Genomic DNA, 22,774 nt, shown 5'->3' with positions numbered 1-22,774 from the left:
TGTATTTCATAAGCTCTTTAAGACTTTCAAAAGATTGTGTTCATGTCTAATACAAAATAAAATTCTCTTCATCTCACAATTTGTCGTGTTTTATTAGGCTGTATTTTCTACTTCACAGTACGTGGCTCGTTTTCCTTGCGATTCCCAAGCGCTGTGCCGTGGCGCGTTTGCGTCTGGACGAGAGATCGTCAGGGGACATATCTAATTTCCCTAAATTATAAAAATGGTTTACTTACTACAAATATTGATCTTTGTTCATCCATCTATGCCAGCGATTATTGCGACATGTTCTTCCACTATATGGCAAAAGGTACAATTTAACCAGACTTACCACTTGTTGTCCTTAACGGATTTTTTTAAAAATGTGAATAAAAGTGTTTTGGCTCAATGAAGCTTGGGGAAAGTGCAAAAAAATGATCATCTACAGCAGTGACTCCGAAAGTATGGTACCACGGGCTCCCTCTAGTGGTTCGCAAAAGAATTACTGTGTTGCACAGTTAAGTTGCTTTTAACTTTCAAGTGCAATACATTTGCACCTTTAACTGTTTTTGAAGTTATCCACATTTTTTTCATTTCACTTTTGCTTGCAATACATTAGAATTAAATCACTGAGTATATTTTTAATTTTCCTATATTAAAGAGTAATGGTAGTTCAAACTGCATAATGTTAGTGGCTTACAATATTAAATATATGTTTCAACAAAACTGTTTTTCATGAGCACTTTGGCCTACTACACTACTCCAAAAGTCCTTTTGTTTTCTGTTGGACAGTGTTAAAAAGTCTGCTCGATCATTTGTGGCAGAGCCGACTGCATTTTGGTGTTTTGCCACATGATGGCGCTACAATGTGCTCTTGTTAATGCTGCTTCAAAGTGTGAGACATTGCATTTCTCGAATTTATTGGAGCGAAGAGATTGCAGATTTAATGGATTCACGATGCATTTAGGCAAATTCCGTCCATTTAGTTTGTGAATCGAACATGCTGCACGAGTCACGTTGAGACGAATTAATTGCAATCTATGTAAAATGTCAATACTGTACTGGCATTAAAATTATTTTGCCCACCTTATCAATTATGCTACTGTAAGCAGAATTGTGTATTATTCCATCGCTCTCATATTTTGGCCAATAAACAAACATCTGACTTTTAAAAGTACCCACACTATCTTGGGTTTTGCACACGTTCACATTGAATGAATGACCTTTAAGACATAATTAAACCATTGTGCAAGTTAAGTGCTCCATTTAAACAAGACACAAATAATTCACATCACGTGCTTAAAAAAAGACCCCATTCACTGGCAGGAGAGGCTCTTATTTATTAATATGTACAATTTTACCATCAAGATATCCAGATTAAAGTGGGAATATTGGCTCCTGCTTCATTCAGACTCCCCTTAACAATGCTTTTATTTCTTCATTTTTTTTTTTTTTTTAAGGTTTTTCAAGTTACTTCACCTCTTATCACTGTTCTCTAGTAATAATCCTTAGAGTGTATCTGAGGCACACAGGGAGAACATGGAGAAATCAAGTGTAAAAACACAAAACAAAACGGATGCACTGAGTATGGGGCATATAGCTATAAAAACCTAAAACATGATTTATTTCGAGGATACGTTTGTTTGTTTCTTCCCCCTCTCTTCATCTGACTTTTTTTTTTTTTTTTTTTTTTTCTCTTCCGTCTTCTGCCCCTAAAAAGCTTCTCTGCAACACAAGTGGCACTGCGACAGAAAGTACAGTAGTATTTGTCTTAAATGCATTTTGGACTTCATTGTAAACAAAGACAGAATTGCCCAATGACGTCTTCTGACCCGTCTCTCTCGAGGGGCGCAAATATGTGTGTGTGTTGTTGTTGTTTTTTGGGGGGGGGGGGGGGGAGTAGCCTTGCAGCTGCAGGTGTGCACGTGAGTCAGCTGAAGGTAGCATGTGTGACTGGTGTAAACTAAGTCATCATACTATGTCTTATGTACAGTTGTTGCACTTTGTTGGACCTTACATACAGTGCGAAAACTTGGGTTCCAAGAAGTGTGCGTGCGTGCGTGTGCGTGCGTGTGTGTGTTTAGTTCCAGATCTTGAGGAAGCTGTCCCAGGACCCGGTGGACACAGCCATGCCATCATCAGTCACACCCAGACAGCTCACACGATTGTCATGGCCGGCGAGGACCCCTGGAGGAGGTTCGGCACAGACAAAAGACGGCTTGTTAGCGTTCAAATGTTTTGCTCTCCAGACTTGAGCTGAGACGTCTTAACCCCAAGCAGAACACAGCGGGGCCTTGTGTTTCACGGTGCTTCGTAATCTGACACCAAAATAACGCCGTGAATGTGTCAATATGAAAGACTTCCCTGTTTGAAGTTGAACTGCAATTTTTCCCAAAATCATTTACTGAAACGCGATGATGTGCCGACTGGTTAGAGCGTCTGCCCCACAGTCCTGAGGACCGGGGTTCAAATCCCGGCCCCGCGTGCGTGGTGTTTGCGTGTCCTCCCCGTGCCTGCGTGGCTTTTCTCCGGGCACTCCGGTTTCCTCCCGCATCTCAAAAACATGCATGGTAGGTTAATTGAAGTCTCTAAATGGCCCGTAGGTGTGAATGTGAATGCGAATGGTTGTTTGTTTGTATGTGCCCTGCGATTGGCGGGCGACCAGTTCAGGGTGTACCCCGCCTCCTGCCCGACGACACCTGGGATAGGCTCCGGCGCGCCCGCGACCCTTGTGAGGCGAAGCGGCTCAGAAAATGGATGGACGACGATGATGATGATACGACATTATTTCCCTCTTCATTTCCTTGGGTCCCATTTTAGTTTTTCATACGATTTCTAATCAATGACAGGGAAAGAGGCACACCAACAACGGTACACCGTTTGAGCTGGGGGAGTGGGGACATTGCCTTGCTCAAGGGCATCGCGATAGCAGTCAGGAAGTAGACTAGCAACTCTCCAACAACTCCGATCTCTCTTGACAACATCATCATTTTTCATACAGCTCTTGATCAGATCTCGTTAGACTGCGTAAATCGCGACAGGTGAGAATATACGAAAACAAACCGTTGAAGAATCGCAGTGTTTCTCTTACATAAGTTCTTCTAGTAATTGTTTGCATGTTGTCAATCTTACACTGTTCTCTGTATTTGACCCATGTTCTTTCTTTCCCTTACTATTTTTGTTGTTCTTATAAACGGAAAGAACATGCGGAGATGCATGGTTTTGTTTGGAATGTGACCAGGTTTTTCTTTTTCTTTTTTTTCTGTAGGGGGTCCTTCCGTTTACAACACGAGATTTCAAGTTTGCTAATGAAAGTGTAAACATATGTCATCCCCCAGCAAAACAAAGCATGTTTAATGACCGCCGTACTTAGTGTTTTTTCATATGAATGTTTTATATTTATGACCTGGAAGTTGTTTTTTCATGCATATATTTAATTTAGTCACGACAATTGGAGGTTCCAAACGACACTCATTGAGCTAGCTTGCGCAGCAATTAAAAATGTTTCGTCCTCTGGCACAAGAACGCACACTCAGTTATCGCCGTACTTACTGTTTTTCGTTGGATTGTTTTAGATTTATGGCCCAGAAGCCTTTTTCAACCAAATATTGACTGCACTCACGACAATTTGAGATTCCGAACTGCACGCGTTAAGCTAGCTGGCGCAGGGGCTTAAAATATGTCATCCTCCCTCGAGAAGGCGTACTCGGTCACCGCCATACTTTTATATTGATGGCCTACAAGTATTTACTGCAGTTTAGACTTGGCTAATGCCTTCGCCGTATAGGTTACTGATAAGAGTATGGAACGTTGCGACATACAAATCCAAGTTACATCACCGCCGTATGAGCAGAGGTACGTCATCCGGTAAAGCCGTTTTTCTACTATGTTTGTTCAAATTCAAGAAATGATCAGAAAGAACCTCATGAAAGTGAACGGAAAGGCAACGAGCTACAGCAGACTCGTGTGGGATCTCGGAAACGTGTTCTGCACCCACCTGCTCTGTCTCCCTTCATGGCGTCCCAGATGTTGCAGTTGAAGTCGTCGTAGCCCGCCAGCAGCAGGCGGCCCGAGCGGGAGAAAGCCACCGAGGTGATGCCGCAGATGATGTTGTCATGGCAATAGAGGCTGAGTTCCTGGTCGGCGCGCAGGTCGAACAGCCTGCAGGTGGCGTCGTCGGAGCCCGTGGCAAAGGCGCTGCCGTTGGGGAAGAACTGAGGGAGACCACGCACGGTGAGAGGTAAGCGGAGGACTGTTAAACATGTTAAACAACAGTAAACGTGCCGGAATCATCACAACTCATGCCGGTCGGGGCGCCAAGATACGTAAACCAAATGGGCTAAAGTATCGGGACCGGGGCCGGTTCGAGGATCGGAGGTCTAGGGGTGCTTCGGCACCCCCCAGAACGGGCGAGAAACACCTACGCCAGTCGGTAAGGTATTCACTAGCACCTTGGCTTTAACATTGTCACGTGTGCACGACGCAACAACTAACTTCTCTCATTCCAATTCAAACAGAGGTTAGTGCGGCTTGTCTGGCCACCGGAATCGCTTGCTATCGCTAGCAACGACAAACAAATGTCAGCTAACTCCTACCTGAAAACATAAACGATGAAATGCAGCAAAAATGAAGACCGTTAAGGACGCTCGTGAGTGGTTGAAGTTGAGAAATGTGCCACATATCCTCTCAAAACCTCTGGAGGATCTCTCCAATGTTAGGGGGGGGTGCTTCAAAATGGGCTAGAAACTGAATAATTAGGCTATACTGTAGAAAAACTAATAATCAGGTGTTTTATCATTGTAACTTTATCTGTTCATTTAAATACCGCTGGAAGCACCATTAGATGATGTTGTTCTTCTAGCCACCTTCGTCCTTTAGTCAGAAGCTGAGCTGACTAGTTAAGGAGGACCTCTCGTATTCGGGACGTTTTGCAATTTGTGTCGCGGGTAGCTGAGCTTCACCGTGTAATTCATTTTCCCGGACCTTGCGTTTGCCACCTGTGCCACTTGAGGTTGTTTTTTGTTTTGCAAAGTGACTGTCGTCCGGACACTCACGCAGATGGCGTTGATATCCGACTCGTGTCCGGTGAAGGTCTGTCGACACATGCTGTCTCTGATGTCCCACAGCTTGACCGAGGCGTCGCAGGCCCCCGACACAAAGGTCCGCAGGTCGGGCGCCAGGGACAGACTCATGACGTCGCCCGTGTGGCCCGAGAACACCGTGGTCTGCTGGCTCGTCTCGATGTCCCACAACGCGCTTGGGGCAAATGAGCGCGGCGGTTAGACCGCGATCAACTTCGGAAAACCACTCGCGGGACCGTTGACGGCGCGGTCGGCTCACCAGGTGGTGTCTCCTGAACTCGTGATGATTTGATTGTCGTCGATGAAACGGCAACATGACAGGTAACCTGAGACGACACGTGCGGAAAACACGCAGCTGTCAGGTGCCACACGGGAAACCCGGAGCCCAAATTCCAACCCCCCCATCCTCAGAAGTGTGAGGCGGACGCGCTAACCATCCGTCCACCGTGTTGCCGCTAGTCGACCTCCGAGGTGAATTGGAAATCTGAGTTGTTAATGAAAAAAAATCGAAAACAGTAACATTGCTAATGCGGCAGTTACATCGGCCGGCCGGCCCTGCTGATTGTGAAGGCCCTGGGCAGATTACACAGGGGCTGCAATATGACTGGACCAAAAATGGAACTTGCACATACTGGAAGCGAAGCAACCAAGAGACACGCTGCAAAATGAAGAGAATAGACTGTTGGGAATAAATGTATACCGTCTTGTCAAACCAATCTAAGAATTTAGATTGTAAATGCGTGTAGGTCAGGGCGACGGGGTGGCATCCATCAAAGTGTGATCGAAGCCTGCAACCCCACCGTTGGCGCAATTTGTCAGATCCAGGAAGCTCACTCAGTCCGCAAACCTCCGTCGACGAACGGTTGCTGATCGCCCGGCCGTTCCCGCCACCCGTCAACAAACGAAGTTTGATGTGGCGGGGCAGCGACGCATCGAACTTGGACCGGAAAATATGCAAATAACTCACACCCATTGGCTGCAGCTACTCATATCTCGGTGACATGAGGTAACATTTCACCTCATGAGCAGCCAGTGATTAACGAAGCGCGTTCATCAAATGTCCTCCGTTTGGTGGGCTTCCCCACGAGGCGGCCAATCAACGTAAACGTGCATCATCATCGTCATCGTCATCGTCATCGTCATCGTCGTCATCATCCTCATGGTGAGCGTGAGACGAAGCGCTCTCACCCGTATGCCCGGGCAGTTCCCTGCTGATCCTGACGTTCCCCTCGCGTGTTTTCAGGCAGTAGATGGAGCAGATGTTATCGAGGCCGCCACACGCCACGTAGTTCCCAGATGGGGCGTACGCACAGGTCATCACCCAGGAGGAGCGCAGGGGGATGGCGTGGATCTGAAAACGGAGCTCACGCGTATCAGGCGACAAGTTACGGAACATTTGGAGGAGCACCGAGGAAAAACTCTCGGCGAGAACGCAGACTGCCGCTAATGTAGGGAATTCGCCGAAGACGTCGGGATGAGTGTCGCGACCGTGTGAGTGTGCCGGGCGTACCTTGTTGGTGGTGTAGCTGTCCCACACGATCAGTTTGCCGTCTTGAGAGGCGCTAACGAGAAGCCTGCGGAGACGCGCGTTACATCATGTGACCAGCACGCGCGCGCTTTGCAGAAAGCACAACGATGTGCGTGCATCAAGAAATGTATCTTGAATTATTACTGAACAATACATTCGATTACATTTGCTGAGCACCTTTATTCATTTGTGACAATCAAACATGCTTTTTAAAAATAGCTCATGTTTTCTAAAATCATGATTGTTGTTCAAGGTTTCCCGACCTTTATTGAGCCAATTACATTTGCTGTGCCTTCTGTCATCCAATAGAAGAGCAAAGAGCATTTAGGTCTTCTGCCTGTCACTATATGTAGCTGGCATAGCTATATTTGTTTGTTGTTCATTAATTATTTTCAAACACAATCAGTGAAATTGATTTGATGATCTCTCTTCGCACACACTTCCTGGTTGGGAATAACTATGCCGGGTACTCTCTGCCGTCAAATGACTCCCCTAAATATGGCAAAATACATCACACACATGCACGAACATCACTAATGTTTGCTTTTTTTCCAAGAGAAGATGGGGCCAACTTGCAAATGTCGATCGTTTGCAAGTATTTGGCCTGCACCGATCCCTGAGGAACACCGTGGGAGGCGACAAATAGCCGAGCAGCTTAGAATGTTATGCAAGAGAACCCAAAGGTCACAGCCCCACCTCGAGTCTGACCCCCAGTGCATGGCATAGATCTTCGCGAGGTGGCCTCGAAGGGTGCGTCTTGTGCGCATCTGTATCCGCCCCACTGGATCCAGACCGGCGGTTATCTGGAGTAGATTTCGAAACCACACCGCAACAGGATCGTGTTGTTATTGCCATTATCATCTTCGGCCGTTCTGTTGCGCTCACCTGCGTCAAGGTCGAATCCCCGCATGCTTTCCTGGCGTCCTGCAAACGGGGACAAAGAAGACGGGACACGCTATGAAGGGGAACTGATGAGCGATCGAAGGAAATATTCAACATACTCGAATCTGGTTCCTCAGCTGCTCGGCCTCCTGGCGAAGCTGCTCCAGCTCACTCATTTTGGGATTTGTCGCGGCTGCCGCTTGTTCGCCTGACAAGCGGAAACATAAGAGTACAATCGGCTCGTGCACAATCGGCGGACGCGACGCGGGGGACACCTGCACAATCTTGGCAGATGCAAAACTAGAATTCTCCGGCGCAGCGGAGGAGCAACACAGCGGCAGCCTCGAGTATTGCAATTCTCTTCATTGAAAACAAAAACTCCAAATTCTTAGCGAGAGCGTTGGTCTTGGCGGCGCGGTCATCAGCGACCGGTTAGCACATCCGCCTCACCTCACGGTTCTGAGGTTGTGGGTTCAAATGAATGGTTGTTTCTGTGCGCCCTGCGATTGGCTGGCGACCGGTTCAGGGCGTACCCCGCCTCTCGCCCGAAGTCGGCCGGGATAGGCTCCAGCACGCCCGCGACCCGCGTGGGGACGAGCGCTACGGAAAACAGATGGATGAATACTTGTCTTTGTTTGAGTCCAAACTAAGATGATGACACTTAATTACCATTTTCGCTTGTTTCAAGCTAATTCGAAGTCGAAAATCAAATTACAGTGGACAATGTTTTTCTTCCAATTGCAATGATCAGCATCTTCTTAGGAATTGCATTTTTGCAAGTTGTGCTTTCGGCAACGAGCCACGTCGCACGTAAATCTCGTCGTTTAAATGTAATCAGATGAGCGTTGGCTAGAAGCAAGACAAATATTCTCGTCAGAGTTTGCAGTCTTGCCAAAGTCTATCAAAGATAATAGAAGATCATAACGCTCGTGTTCTGAATATTGCGGTCGTCGTTTGCAGCGGTAGAACTGCACCACATTGTACTGACACCTGTAGTTCAAGGAGGTAAGCCAAATATTAGAAGCGCCTCTGGTTCCGATGCAAACCTACAACCGCAATAATAAGAAATAATGCAACAATAGTTATCTTGAAACCTTGAACGGTTGCAGTCACAGCCAATCATATTTATGTTCGTAACGGCAGAATCTTTCAGATAGATCTTATATTGGATCTCATTGGGTGCAACTAAATGAGAGTCTGTTAAGTATTATAAATAATCCACTTTATGAAGTTAAATCATTCAATCATAGATGATAAATATAAAGCCATGCTTTTTTTTTTTTTTTTTTTTTTAAATAAGTAACTTCTAGTGGGAATAAACCCTGTAATCCTGTTTACGACGGTGCCACCGTGCCTCAACGACGGAATAATAATCTGCGCAGACTAAGCTGCCACGGAGTCGGCGTGCATCATCACGGGCACAAGATGCCGAGGACACTTGTGCGCCAGGCAAGCCGGGATGCACTATTATTAACTTACAAGCTTCATCAATCTCGGCCTGCGAGTGGACTAAATGTCCGAAGTGGGGCGAGCTGCAATACAGTACGAAGTGTGCGTTCGAATTGCATGCGGCAGTTGGAATTGACTTAACAGTAATAATCATTTAAAAAAAAAAAAAAAAGGGTGTCAGCACCTGACACCTTTGCTTGTGTAACCAATGAGGATCTGAGGAGGCTCGAGGTTTCTACAAACATGCAAAATGACAGGTTTCAGCACATCTTTAGCAATCTTTTCTATTGGCATGAAAACATTGATGATCTTTTTGTTGGCGTTTCTTTTTCCACGCCGCCCCACCCCTTTGACTTGCTCACCGCGGTTACGTCTGCAGCTGGAGGAGAGCCCACAGTGTCACGGCAGGCATAGCGAGGCCCAGCTCCTCGCCGCCACAGTCCGACACGGAGCCGGGCGGGCCTCGGCCGAACCCAAATGCGTGACTACGTTTAGAGAGCAGGAGGAGGGAGCTCCTCACTTCATTCAAAATGGACAGCGGGCCCACGGAGGCAGGCAGTCATAGCAACAAGATGTTTTTCAATGCAGATGAGGTAGAGCACCCACACCATCACCACCACCACCATCATCATCATCATCATCATCATCATCATCATCATCACCACCACCACCACCTCCACTCAGCCATCTTACACATTGAAAACTGGCCTATTGACTTGAATGATGGATGTGTGTGGCTACCTGTTAATTCCACCGATGCTCCTCTTTGATTGTCGTGCAAAAAAAAAAAAAAAAAAAAAAAAAAAAAAAAGGCCAACTCCCTTGAATAAATAAATAAATTAAAAAAATCCCGTGCTTTTAACAATGTGTTTTCTCTCTTTTTTAAAAAATGTATATTTAATTTCAAAAAGAATATGTAGCGGAGATGCACACGAAGAGGCGTCAGTGGGCAGGCACACGGAGGAGGAAGAGGAGGAGGAGGAGGTCTTCACACATTTCCGCACACACACACACACACACACACGCACACACAGGAAGGGGGAAAAAAAACAACGAAGAGAGCAAAAAAAAAAAAAAACAACAAAAAATCCACAGCTGCTGCGTCGCGGCTTTTTCCCTCTTTCACGCCGAACAAGTCCACGATAACATGCCGGGTGAAGATAAGCTGCAGCTCGGTCCACGCTCGCGTCGCGCCAAGGAGCGTGAAATAGCACTCGCTCCGTTTTTTCTTCCTTTTTTTTTTTTTACTCGGATTTCGCTCTTCGTGACGTGATCTTCATTTCCTTCCTCTCTCGGTGGTTTCCTCCTCCTCCTCTTCGCCCTCCTCCTCCTCCTCTTCCTCCTCCCTCCCTCATCATCACTCGACTGAAAGGTACAATCGAGGCAAACCTGTAATGATAGTAATAATAATAATAATAATGAAAAAAAACTCTATAATAAGATAACAAAACCTGTGGAAATAATCCTCCAACATGTCATGTGCTTGCGTGATTGTTATTTTTTTTTCTTCCTGTATATAATACACACTCGAGTATACGGACCCCCAAAATTCCTTGTACCTATGTACAATACACCTCCCCAAATTTCTGGTAACCGTACTCAAAAAATGAAGCATTGTCCACATTAATTTGTATTTGATTAGGCTTTGAGAAAAGCACAACAAGTGAGACTCACCGAAGAGGTGAGCGTGGCCTTTGTTTCCCCCCTTTGGAGCCCCACGAGCTGGGTTTAGTCGCTGAGGGAACTGAGCGCTAGCGGCGGTCGTGACGGCGGTAGCAGTCCACTCGGGTACGTACGCGCAGGGGCTCCCCTTGCAGCCCACAGCTCGGATGAGTTGAGTCGTTGGCGTCCAGTCCGCTGGGTGTTATTTTGCCGGCCGCTGTCGTGCTGAAAATCCGGAGAGGCTGACGGCTCCGAGAGCTAGCTGCGGGAGCTAGCTTCCGTAGCGACACGGAGTAGCGATCCAAGAAGGGTTCAGTTTCCTGAGCAAAACATTTAAGGCTACCCAACTGGAGACCGTGTTGCAATGGAAAGTAGGCAAAAATATATCAGATAAATAGCAAACGATATGATATGATAACAGATATCAATATGGCAGCACCCGCAAGACCGCTGAGATTCTTGGTGAGCAGGAAAACAAATATTATATATAAATCTGTAACATTAGACATTAAAGGGAGCACTATATATCTACATACAGTGTGACGAAAACTATAATTTTCCTCGTACCTGTGTTTAATACGCATCTTTGATTTTTAATCAATTTTTTTGTAAAAAAAAAAAAAAAATGTATTATACTTGAAATATTATGGTTGGTGCCGACAATGTAATTGCGCAGTGGGCCGGATGAAAGAACAGAGCGGGCCCTTTTCGCGGGAGCAGGAAAGGGCATGCAAGTGTATCTAATGATGTGGCCGGTGGAGCCCTCCCACCAGTCTCCTATTTAAGATTTAAAACAGCGCCCCCTGGTGTGCGCAGAACATGTCCAACTTTGCACATGACACCGTATGGACTTTTTGTATGTGTAAATCAATATCGACGCCCTTTGCACAATGGTCATTGCACCGGACTATTGCTATTTTAGTCATTCAAACTGCTCTAATTGCCAGAGGACTATGCATCTTTTTGCACAATTGTCAAAAATAAAATAATAATAATAAATTACCGGCATTACCGGATTACTGGCAACCTTTTATTGCTCAGCGACTGTTTTTCTCAATGTCTTCATGCCTCAAAAGTGTTCTCTGCCAGTTGTCGTACTAGAGCGGAGACAAATTCCTCGTGTGTTTTTTGGACATACTTGGCAAACTAAAGATGATTCTGATTCTGATTCTGAATGGTGGGTCGTGACGTGGAGGGGCGTGGCCAATGTGGGGAAGTAGCATGGCCGCCGACTCGTTTGCAGCCTCCCAAACGTTGAAGGCGTGGACCACATTGCCCCGCCCTCCTCTTCGGCAGTCACATGGCCTCTTCTGAGCTCTCGGGTGACATTTGGGCGCAAATAATCGAAGGACGAGCCGTGTCATGCCGCCGCGTTGCCATTGGGTTTGTTCGTCCGCAGCTCCCAGCTCGGCGCCGACCGTCCGGGCAGCAGCAGCCGGCAGCGGGCGGACGTGAGGCGGCCATAAAAGGCCGTTGACAAGCAGGAAGTGGCCCACCACGGTTCGTCGACGAGTGGCCGCGGTAAGTTTGGAGTCCTCGTTTACGGAGAGTCAAGCCCGACACAAATGTACGTTTGTCCGTTGTGGATGTTTCAACGTCACTTGTTTTCCTTTTTCTTTCAAAAAAACAAAAACAAAAACAAAAACACGGCGAGGGCGCCACCGAGTCGCCGCCGCCGCTGTCACTTCCTGACTCCAAAACATAGCACTTGGCAGTGGACCTGTTTTCTCGATGTTCCCGCACCGCTTGCCTCTTAATTAAAAAAACAAAATACAAATAAATCCAAACTTTTGTGCCTTCAGATCCACCGCCATTCTGCGTAAATGTGACACAACGTGACCGTTTGTTTGGACACCGTCCAAACTAAGACGCAGGCCTCTTTAGATGCTTCCAGCCGGTTGGTGCCAACCTTTGGACTGGGCATCATCCTTTAGTTATTTTTTTTAGCATCATCAACAATACGAACCATTTAAAGTGTTGCAGAGCAATATTAATAACTACACGTGACAGCCAACTATCGCATCCTTATGATGGCAAACCTCTCTGGCTGCAATGTACACGAACTGACCGCAACCTTAAGTACACGTCCACACCAGTGGCTCTCAATTCGGGCTCCACAAAATCATTTGCAATAAATTGTCATATTATTAAAAAAGAAAAAGTGCATCCCCACATATAAGATGTGCCAATAAAACAAGCATACCAAACCCATTTGTTCTTCGCTTTGGGGCCAATTAAAAGCTTTTATGTGGCATATCTTATCATGTTATCCCAGTTGCAGCTTGAGCAATCGGAGGACAAGAAATTTACAGGAGGTCAAAAAAAGAAGAGCGAAAGAAATGGCGCTCAGCTTTTTTTTAGTTTGCGTTTGCTGTCAAATGAGACACGCAGCTGCGAGTCAGCTGGCTCCAAATACCGAACTGAGGTGTGAGCAGCTTTCACTCACCCACAAACGTCACAAACATTACACGCAAATGATTCCTGCTGGCGTGTAATAGTTTGAACTTCTCTGCGCTGTGTGCGCTCCATGGAAACAAATCGTTTCTGCTGTCCACAGAGGCTGAAAATAACGAAAACCATGTGTGTCAAATGACCCGTCAAACGTTTGTCACAGTTTAGCATCAGGCGACCGTTGTGACAGGCTGTTTATGAACTTTTGTCAGCAAATTGCTGCGTATGACTTGTGACTGTCTGAAGACGTGCGCATTTCGTTTGATAAAAATCCTATTAAAGGGACATTTGCTGCGTTTTAACATGCTCAGATGACTCTAATAATCAGTAATACTGTAATTCGTGGAGCGTTTCGAATGGAATGCCACTTTGGTGGCGTTGATTCTCATATTTGGGACGCTCTGAACATGTGACCGCAGTAGATGACAAGCCGTGGGTAGTTAACCGTGCGGAAACTAGAGCACTTTTTTTTACTAAAACCTTTTAGAAATGGATCACAGATTGTTCCGAAAAGAGCAAATGGCAGTGTTGGAAAATTACAAGCAGATGGCACGTAGTATTGGTGGTAGTGGCGTGTCACGTTCTCCATAAACTAGATTGAACACCTTGCTTTTAGCTCCCTCCACAAGCCCTTTAGATGCCCTTTCCATCCATATTTGTATACTAAACACTAAGGAAGGACTGAATCCTGTTTCATAACCGGTATTGTATTGGACAGGATACTGCTAAACTAAAGTCAAATTGGTATATCGAGTGCATGGAGATCACCTTCCCAATGTTATTCTCTTTAGACCTCAGACGAGTTAAGACTGACTCTACAGCGCCTCCGCTGGTTGCAGCCCAGTAGTGCACTCTAGTCAGTTGCTTCAAGATGACGACGATTGCGGTGATTAATTACGTTCGCTGATTTGTGTTCCGCAGGGCAAACCGAGGAAGCGGCCATGTCAAACGAACGCAGCCCACTCATCACTTCAGGGGTGTGCGGTCTGACCATGGCGGTGGCGCCGGGCGGCACCGCGGTGGACACGGCCCCTGACTCCGCCTCTGGGTCACCAAGTAAAGAGCCCCGAAAGCTCAACACGTTTTTCGGGGTGATGGTGCCGACCATCCTCTCGATGTTCAGCATCGTTCTCTTTCTGAGAACGGGTGAGCGATGTTTGAAGAAAACCCCTCAGCTGCTATTTGTAAGAACTTGGGTTTGTTTACATGACCTTACGTTGCAGGTTTTGTTGTTGGCCACGCGGGGCTCCTGCAGGGTCTTCTGATGGTGGTTGTAGCCTACTTCATCATAACGCTAACCATCCTGTCTATCTGTGCAATCTCCACCAACGGGGCCATACAGGGAGGCGGCGCTTACTGTATCCTTACTTAGCCCTCAATCAATTCTATTTCCGGGCTAATTCTTCCTTTGTTACAAAAACCCTGACTCCGTTCTTCAGACATGATCAGTCGATCGCTGGGCCCCGAGTTCGGGGGAAGTATCGGTTTGATGTTCTTCTTGGCAAAAGTGTTTGCATGTGGAGAATATGTTCTTGGTCTGGTGGAGGCTATTCTCGATGTCTTTGGCGTGGATGCTGGTAAGTTTATTTTTTATTTTTTATTTATTTTGAGGTGGGGGGGATTATGGATAGAAATTCAAAAATATTATTGTTTAATATCTGAAACACAAACTCATTCACTGCCAGCCATTTCTTTAGTCCTGTCTTTCAAACTCCACAGAATATTGTGTTCTGTGATACTATAGGCTAAGCACAGAAAGTTAGCTTCTAGATTTTTCTGTTCTTTAGTATTCAGCAATGATGAAAAGAAAGCGTTTGTGAAAAGAAACATCAAGCAGAGCAGTGACTTCGATGCAATTTTTGTGACACCTCAGACTGAGAGAGGGCTATTGTTGGCAAAATAATAACGAATGTACACATATGCAACAACAACAAAAAAACATGCCATGAGTAACGGTGACTTGGCGCGTGGCTTTTTTACATTACGTTCGCCATTCATTGTCTTGCTCGCTGATTGTTGAGTCGACATAAAAGCCGGCTCGCGACAGGGTCGTTTGGAAGTAGTTCAAAATGGTCCTGCACCGAGCTTGAAACTCTTGGTGTTTACTCTGCTCTACTTTCATAAAAAGGGCATAAAACTTGTTTGGCCGGAATTAATTGGAGCCTTTGTTGGTGTCTGCCAGCTCTAGCCAATTTTATTACGCTTCCAAAGTGCCGGGACCTGGCAAATCCACAAAATAATCTTGTTGATATGATGTGATGAAATTCCACGTTTTGACAAGTGTTTTTTTATTTCTTTTATATATATATATATATATATTTTTTTTTTTTTTCGCAAAATGCTCAGCTACATCAGGATTGTGTTTTGGTTTCAGAAACGTCCGTGTCCCAGGGCGCGCGCGTCCTGCCTCAAGGTTACTGGTTCACCGTGCTCTACTCTTCGGTGATTCTCCTGCTGTGTCTGGTGGTGTGTCTGGTGGGCGCCCACATCTACTCCCGCATGGCCTTCGGCATCCTGCTGCTCGTCACTGTATCGCTGCTGTCCGTCTTCATCAGCTCTTTGGCCGTTAAACCTCTGGATTTTGTCATCTCTCACGCGGGGGCCGGCAATCAGACCGCGCGTTACAACGCCAGCTACACCGGCTTCAATGTGACCACGCTGAAGAACAACCTGGGCTGTAAGTGTTTGGATGTGCTGCGCTATTTATAAATCTTGACAATGCACTGTATGTGTCATCCTTTCGCCCTGCAGCTGGTTACTCATTGGACTACAGCACCAACTCGGTCATGTCGTTCGCCACCGTGTTCGCCGTTATGTTCACCAGCTGCACGGGAATCATGGCTGGAGCCAACATGTCAGGTTATAACTTGTTTACTGCTACTAGTAGGGATGCGTTAAGGCCATTTTATGTTAGGGTTGAGCTAGCAGACTTTTGCAAGACAAAGCTGTGTGTTTAAATATGCAATGTGTAATCTGTTCCATCTGTATCTTGTGTTTTTCGTGTGTGTTTGTTTATCTAAACGTTTAACTGGGAGGGTCAATAAACAGCTGGAAGCAAGCACACGTTGACTCTTTTTGAAGAATTGCTCGCGATCTGTCAAACTGCACACTACATGCTCAGGGCGGACAAAGTAGTACCGGTACATGACCGACTGGCCAAGTAGCATCGGAGCGTTTTGACGAAACGAGCACAAGTGCAGACGTACAGTTTCGCTGCATCCCTCGCTACTTCTATCATATCGCGCGGTTGAGAGGCTTTACGTACAGTACGTCCGATGAAAGGGTTGTTGGTTAATCATATGGGAAAAAAAATATCCATTCCAATGGTTGTTGTTGTCACCGAAGGGGACCTGGAGACTCCAAGCGTGTCCATCCCCAAAGGTACCGTCGTGGCCGTCATGTACACCTTCATTGTCTACGTCCTCTTCTTCGTCTTGGTCAGTGCCACGTGTGACAGGTGGGAAACTAAAGTCAAGCTCAATTTTTCCGTTCCCCGCGACAATAAAGCACCGCTGGTGTTAATTCTTCTTTTTCCTCTCTAGGACTCTGTTGATTCAGGATTATGGTTTCCTTCAACGAATTAACGTCTGGCCACCGTTTGTGACCATCGGGATATACTGCGGTGCCCTGTTTGCTGCAATGTGCTCCATGATCGGAGCATCCCGCATACTGCACGCTCTTGCCGTGGATCATCTCTTTGGTACTCATTAAGCTCCACAAGAAGAAAGCATCATGTTTTTCCTCAGTCCTTTTTCTCGAAGCAGATTTTTTTTGTTTTTGTTTTTCCTCTCACAGGTTTGCCATTAGCACCTGCTACTATCACCACAAGCTCGGGGAACCCGTGGATGGCCGTACTTTATACGTGGGGACTAGCACAGGTCAGCAGGCCGTCGAAACTGTTGACTTGTTTTTTGGAGCTTCACACCGTGTCATATCTTATTTTTTATGACATTTTTGTTTGCGTTTGTGTTCCAGTGTGTGGTGTTTGCAGGCCAGCTCAATGCTGTTGCCAGCTTGGTGACGGTTTTCTACTTGCTTGCCTACGCAGCTGTTGACCTGGCTTGTTTGGCTCTTGAGTGGGCGTCTGCACCAAATTTCAGGTACGCAGACCTCAGCGCGGACTTCAGGGAAGGTTGTATTGTGTTCGTACAGTATTTCATATAGTCCCAAGCTCGAAATGACAAGACCTCAAAACATGGTCTGCGGTGGCTTTCTGTTCATTTTAAATGTATTATACTCATGCTAATCCCTCAAGGGGAAATTCAACTCACACTCTGTTGTGTACAGTAACAAATATTATATACGGTACAGCGGTGTTCGGACTACCCTCTTAAAAACTCAATGGCTCGGATGTGAGCACAGAAAAGGTTTTATTGTTAGTTTAAAATGGCTTACTTTAGTGAGGATCTCTCGCCGTAGTTTGGCCACAGGTAGAATCCCGGACGGATCTGCTTTGCGCTTGTCGCCGGTGCCGTAAATTCTCACGGAAGGGATCAAGCTGCTGCCGTTCCAGCATCTCTCCAACAACTGCTTACCATTTTGTATTTGTCCGCAGCGGGACTTGAACCATTTTCCTTCCGGTTCCAAAGGCCAAGGCCACAAGGACAGAGTGAGGCTCTGCGGAAAGTCAATTCTGCAACAGTTGTGGACCCGCCATAGGCTGAAAATTGACTCCGGGGATAGTCAAAAGTCCCAGGTGTGGGTTTGGGAGGCCTCTTGGCTGACCTGATTAGGAAAGACACTCCCATAAATGTGGAGCTGAGCTCCAGAATCACCATTTTGCGACAGCTGCTGGCCTGGAATGAAATCGCTTCAAATAGACCCACATGAAAAGCCCAATTTAATGGCATGGTCCACGGTGTGGAAATCCACACCAGGTTTCTTGGCCATATCCTTAGGAAAATGTACTTTTGCGGCAGCCGCTGTTTAGAAAAGGGCTGAACATGTGCCCCCTGGTGTTTGATGCCGTTTTGGGCTCTGACGTGGGTTAAGGAGGTTTCCTGGCATCCAGTTCCTGATTGGAAAAGGGCCTTTGGCGATGCCCCCTGGTGACTGATGGCATGTGACCATGAATAGAATGGACAAAAGTGGGACTTTTGGGCCATATTTAGGTCAGTCAGTAAGTTGGTATGACTTTGGAATGTTTCCAGGCCCTCCGTAAAAGAGGCCATGGCCAGAATCACGGCTTTGCAGCAGCCTCAGAGCTGAAAATAAGTGCAAGAATTGAACCCCCGAAAAAAGTGGGATTTAATGGCACCGTAGGGGTGTAGTTGAGCGTTTGCAAGAATTCCTGTCGTAGGAGTAGTGGCAGCACCCTAAATGGCCAAATAAAATGTTCTCTACAGTATATAGATTGTTTTAGCGGCACTTCAGTTTAAAACAACACGGCCAGTCTTGCTTATGCTGTGTGGCAGTTGTATATTTCACGGGGGATTAAATGTTGATTTATTTTCGCGCAGGCGCTCTCTGTTTATTAAAACTGTTTTACAGGCCGACCTTCCAGTTTTTCTCGTGGCACACGTGTCTGCTGGGCATCCTGAGCTGTTTAGTCATGATGTTCGTCATCAACCCTGTGTACTCATCGGGCAGCGTCGTCCTCCTGTTGCTGCTGCTGCTTTTCCTCCACTACCGCTCCCCCACCAGCAGCTGGGGCTACATCAGCCAGGCCCTCATCTTCCATCAGGTACCCACCCAAAGAGCCATCGGGGACCGACCGACGTACGCGCATCACACATCGCTCTCAAGATCCTCGCTCTCCGTGGTGCTTTTAGGTGCGCAAGTATCTACTGATGCTGGACGTGAGGAAGGACCATGTGAAGTTCTGGAGGCCGCAGGTGTTGTTAATGGTGGCCAACCCGCGCTCTTCCTGTCAGCTCATCCTGTTCGTCAACCAGCTGAAAAAGGGAGGACTGTACGTGTTGGGCCACGTGCAGCTCGGAGATCTGGGTAATTTTCTAGGAAGGGTCTGCGTGGGACGTCTGCAGCTAACAGCATGAACTGATTCTTATCTTTTCCTTGAGCAGCTTTTCCTTGCGTGCGCGCACACACACAAACGAGTGACGCGCACACCGGCAACTTCTCTCTTTTCATCGCTGCTGAAAACATCAACTCAAATTTATTTTCATATACTGTAACAGCAGCCTACAATTCATTCACTTCCTGTTTTGTCGACGGTTACCTCGGCCTATACGCGTTGTGTTTTGCGACATGCTGAAGCTGTACTAGCGCAGCAAAATTCCTCGACTATCTCAACTACACGTTCTACTCTTTTTGTGCATACCCTGTTGGAAAGAAGCAAATGATATCTTCTGATATACAATTGAAAGCAGATGATCTCACAAAACAGGAAGTAATAAATATGAAGGCTGACATGGTCTTCCTATAGCACTCGATCTCATTGGCCCACTGAAAGGAAAGTCCACAGAAGCTTTTATTTGCCGTTGCTCGTTTGTCACGTAACGCAACTTTTGCGATTACGCGTTAAACCGATTTTAGTTTTATTCCATTTAAATAATGGGATTCGCAAAATGTCCGTCCAGCCATCCGTTTTCCGTACCGCTTATCCTCACGCGGGGGCGAGAGGCGGGGGACACCCTGAACTGGTCGCCAGACAATCGCAGGGCGCGACCCGAAATGTGTTTACAAGCAATAGTCCTTTTATATGTGGTTGTTTTCGAGCCGTTTCCATTGACTGCAGAGAGCTTTCACTTCCCGTGCTCATGCCCCCTGGTGGCAGCCCGCTGTAGTTGCGATGAGTTTTCCTCAATCGCTTCATGCATTACTGCACAAACGTTCAGATCTGGATATGTGGCATGAATTATTGGACTGGATGTTTTTCATTGGCATCTGTGGTGATTAATACACATCTCGTGTGTGTGTGTGTGTGTGTTTTTAGATTCTTTGCCATCAGATCCTGTGCAGCATCAGTACAACTTCTGGCTGAGCTTAGTTGACAAGCTCGGGGTGAAGGCCTTTGTAGATCTGACGCTCTCTCCGTCTGTCAGACAAGGAACGCAGCATCTCCTGCGTATTACAGGCCTCGGTAAGCTGCAACGGCCGCATTTCGTGTACCGCTCTATTTCTCAGGGATTAATACACATCGTAGTGGTAAAATGCAGGCATATTTCGGAGGCGCTGCAGAAGCATCCTAGATTTGAGTATTCACTCTATGGCGTTGTTGTGTTTGTCTTCAAGGCGGGATGAAGCCCAACATGCTGATCTTGGGTTTCTATGACAGCTGCACCCCCGAGGACTTCTTCCTCCAAGATACCGCCTTTTGTGGCACGTCAGCGGGACAAGGCACAGAAGGAGACAATTTTGGCGTCGACCTGCCTTCGTTGCAGGCCCATTTCCCTCCCGTCCGACACGTGGAGAGCCCGCGCTGGCTTTCGCCCGAAGAGTACGTGGGGATCATTTCCGACGCCGTCAAAATGAACAAGAACGTGTGCCTCGGACGATATTTCTTCCACTTGGAGGGAGAGGGGAAGCAGAGCAAAGTGGACGGCTCGGAGCGGACCATCGACGTGTGGCCCCTCAACCTGCTGCAGCCGGGCTGTCGAGATTATCAGGACGTGTGCAGCCTCTTCTTGCTGCAGATGGCATGCGTGCTCAACATGTCCAGCAAGTGGCGCCACGCAAGAATGAGGATCTTCCTCAACGTGGAGACCGAGTCCAGCGACCAGGGGTGGGTGGTAGACGAAGAGACGTTTCGAGAGTTGCTGAAGAAGCTGCGAATCCGAGCGTCTATCAAGATCGTGCCGTGGGACTCGGTGGTGCAACATCACACTCGGACTGGGGCTGAGGAGCAGAGCCACGCCCTTTCTGACCACTTCCTGTCTGCGGTGAACTCCATGTTGATGGAACACAGTTCTCAGGCCGCCGTTCGTTTCCTGTATTTACCGCGGCCCCCCGCTCGTCACAGCCGTTCCCAGACGTACTTGGCCCAGCTGGAAGCGGTGACCAGCGGGTTGGGTCCGACGCTCCTCATCCATGGCGTCACCCCGGTGACGTACACGGATCTTTAAGCTTGGGAGGCTTTCCTGACTGCTTGTGTAAGTTTATATATAAGCACTGGTTACATGTGGATACAGTGGTTCAAAAAAGAAGCAACGCTCAACAGACACTTTATTTAATGAGGTCCAGTACAAGCAATGTATTAAAAAAAAAAAATCATGCTTAGTTTTGATTGACCTTGTCAGGGAGGTTGATTATTTGACATGAACAATATGTTTACTGTTGTGGTTGTAGCGATGGCTTAATTCTGACTTTGTCCATCAAGAGTGATCGTTATCTTTGCGTTTTTCACGCAGCTCTTGCATGAAATGCTGCATGCATGTCCAGCTCGTGGCGTGCCTGCTGTCAGCCAAGTGTAAATACGCGCTTGACTAGTTCACATTCGAGTAGGATACGTTCCTATTTTCTTGCACTTCAACTGATTTGGTGATTAAAAAATGACTAACTTGCAGTGTATCTCCTACCCTTCGGGTTGACGAATGTGTTAAAGAGCCTGAAAACAAAACTCCAATTTTGACCAATACGGGTTCTTTAAATATAGAAACGTCCAAATATAGAGTCATATTTTTAGGGAGGTCATTCACAATTTTGTGTTATTTAAGACTGCGGGTGTTACAATGGTACATTGTCTGTTTTAATGTTTTTTGTTTAGTTTTTTCCAGGACCAAAACATGCAAAGTCATTTTTTGCAGCTTACTTGATGAGTTTCCAATACTTACTCAAGAATTAGAAACAACTCTGGCTGTGCTGACCTCCAGTCGATATTTCGCTTGCGTTGTTTTGCTCGTACAAAAGATCATTTCTAATCCAGCGTTAAAGGGGAGCAGGAGTAACGATGGAACAAATACGGTCAAGAGTGTAATGCTACTCGGTTATTGTTTACCAAGTATCAAATACATTTTCTTGATGTGTTTTCTGTTGTGTTTCACAGTGCATGTGACTTCACTAAAAACAGAAAATTGCCTTTAAAAAAAAAAAAAAAAAAAAAAAAAAACAGAAGCACCTAACATGACTCAGCGTTGCTTGTCTCATCATGCTCTGTTTTTTTGGTTTTTTTTCTGTAACACTGGAAAAGCCATGTGTGTACATTCATGTCTTTACTGTAGCTTAACATAGCTAAGTGCCGTTTGTCACAGGCATCTAAATACCAATTGTATGATCCCGGCAAAAAGAGATCAACTACAAGAGCTGCATCAAAATGTCGGCCTTTGCGTGGTAACGTCACCAAACATTGCAGTCGTCCATTTTCTGTCACGCTTGTCCTCGTGAGCTGCCATTCACGCTCACACGCAAACCTCCGAGCTACGACGAAACTTCCATTCATTAACTTAACGGGTATGTTTTTGGAATGTGACGCCTCTCGACGCTGAGGCAAACGTGCTAAGCGTGCTGCCTGCTAACGCACTCAAAATATCCAAACAGCTCTCAGTATGTATGCTGCAGCGCAACTTACAATAATAAATCATACAAATAATCTTGTCAATCAAGACTGAGCTTCGTCGTCCTTGGTAAGGCAGATTTTCGGATGCCGCTCATGTGGTGGATCTCATTAGTTCGTGCCGGGCTACGAAATGCTGTGGTCCGCGAGTGTACGTGTGTACAGTCATCTTTGTAACTTTGTGAGTGCTTAAATGTAATAAAATATTGTGTCACTATACAGTATCTGTCTTTGTCATTATTATGATGGAGAGAAAGTTTGACACATCTTCCAAACACCGCTATACAAATT

General features: G+C 46.5%; 2 protein-coding genes across 3 annotated transcripts; one reads left to right on the top strand and one right to left on the bottom strand.

The window, feature by feature from the left end:
• Positions 1-1,864: 1,864 nt before the first annotated feature.
• gnb2 (guanine nucleotide binding protein (G protein), beta polypeptide 2) lies at positions 1,865-9,892 on the bottom strand. 2 transcript variants are annotated; one of them, XM_061702436.1, is made up of 10 exons: positions 9,661-9,737; positions 7,590-7,678; positions 7,474-7,512; positions 7,285-7,391; positions 6,571-6,634; positions 6,249-6,411; positions 5,320-5,386; positions 5,034-5,235; positions 3,977-4,193; positions 1,865-2,166 (listed from the first exon to the last, which is right to left on the bottom strand). In XM_061702436.1, exons 2-10 carry the CDS (start codon positions 7,644-7,646, stop codon positions 2,060-2,062), a joined length of 1,023 nt encoding a protein of 340 aa, XP_061558420.1. In that variant the 5' UTR covers positions 7,647-7,678; positions 9,661-9,737; the 3' UTR covers positions 1,865-2,059. The 2 variants fall into 2 exon arrangements, with proteins under 2 accessions (XP_061558420.1, XP_061558421.1); XM_061702437.1 differs by having other exon boundaries at positions 6,249-6,634; positions 9,661-9,892.
• A 1,964-nt stretch (positions 9,893-11,856) lies between these two features.
• slc12a9 (solute carrier family 12 member 9) lies at positions 11,857-22,697 on the top strand. The gene is made up of 14 exons (XM_061703004.1): positions 11,857-12,102; positions 13,954-14,178; positions 14,256-14,390; positions 14,472-14,609; positions 15,407-15,709; positions 15,784-15,891; positions 16,378-16,489; positions 16,575-16,732; positions 16,828-16,910; positions 17,008-17,132; positions 18,523-18,715; positions 18,804-18,978; positions 19,928-20,074; positions 20,227-22,697. The coding sequence occupies exons 2-14, from the start codon at positions 13,974-13,976 to the stop codon at positions 21,054-21,056; spliced, it is 2,712 nt and encodes a 903-aa protein (XP_061558988.1). The 5' UTR covers positions 11,857-12,102; positions 13,954-13,973; the 3' UTR covers positions 21,057-22,697.
• The last annotated feature ends 77 nt before the right edge of the window (positions 22,698-22,774 follow it).

This window comes from Phycodurus eques, chromosome 17, assembly GCF_024500275.1.
Source record: "Phycodurus eques isolate BA_2022a chromosome 17, UOR_Pequ_1.1, whole genome shotgun sequence".
Lineage (NCBI taxonomy): Eukaryota > Metazoa > Chordata > Actinopteri > Syngnathiformes > Syngnathidae > Phycodurus > Phycodurus eques.
This window is presented reverse-complemented; position numbering and strand designations above follow the sequence as displayed.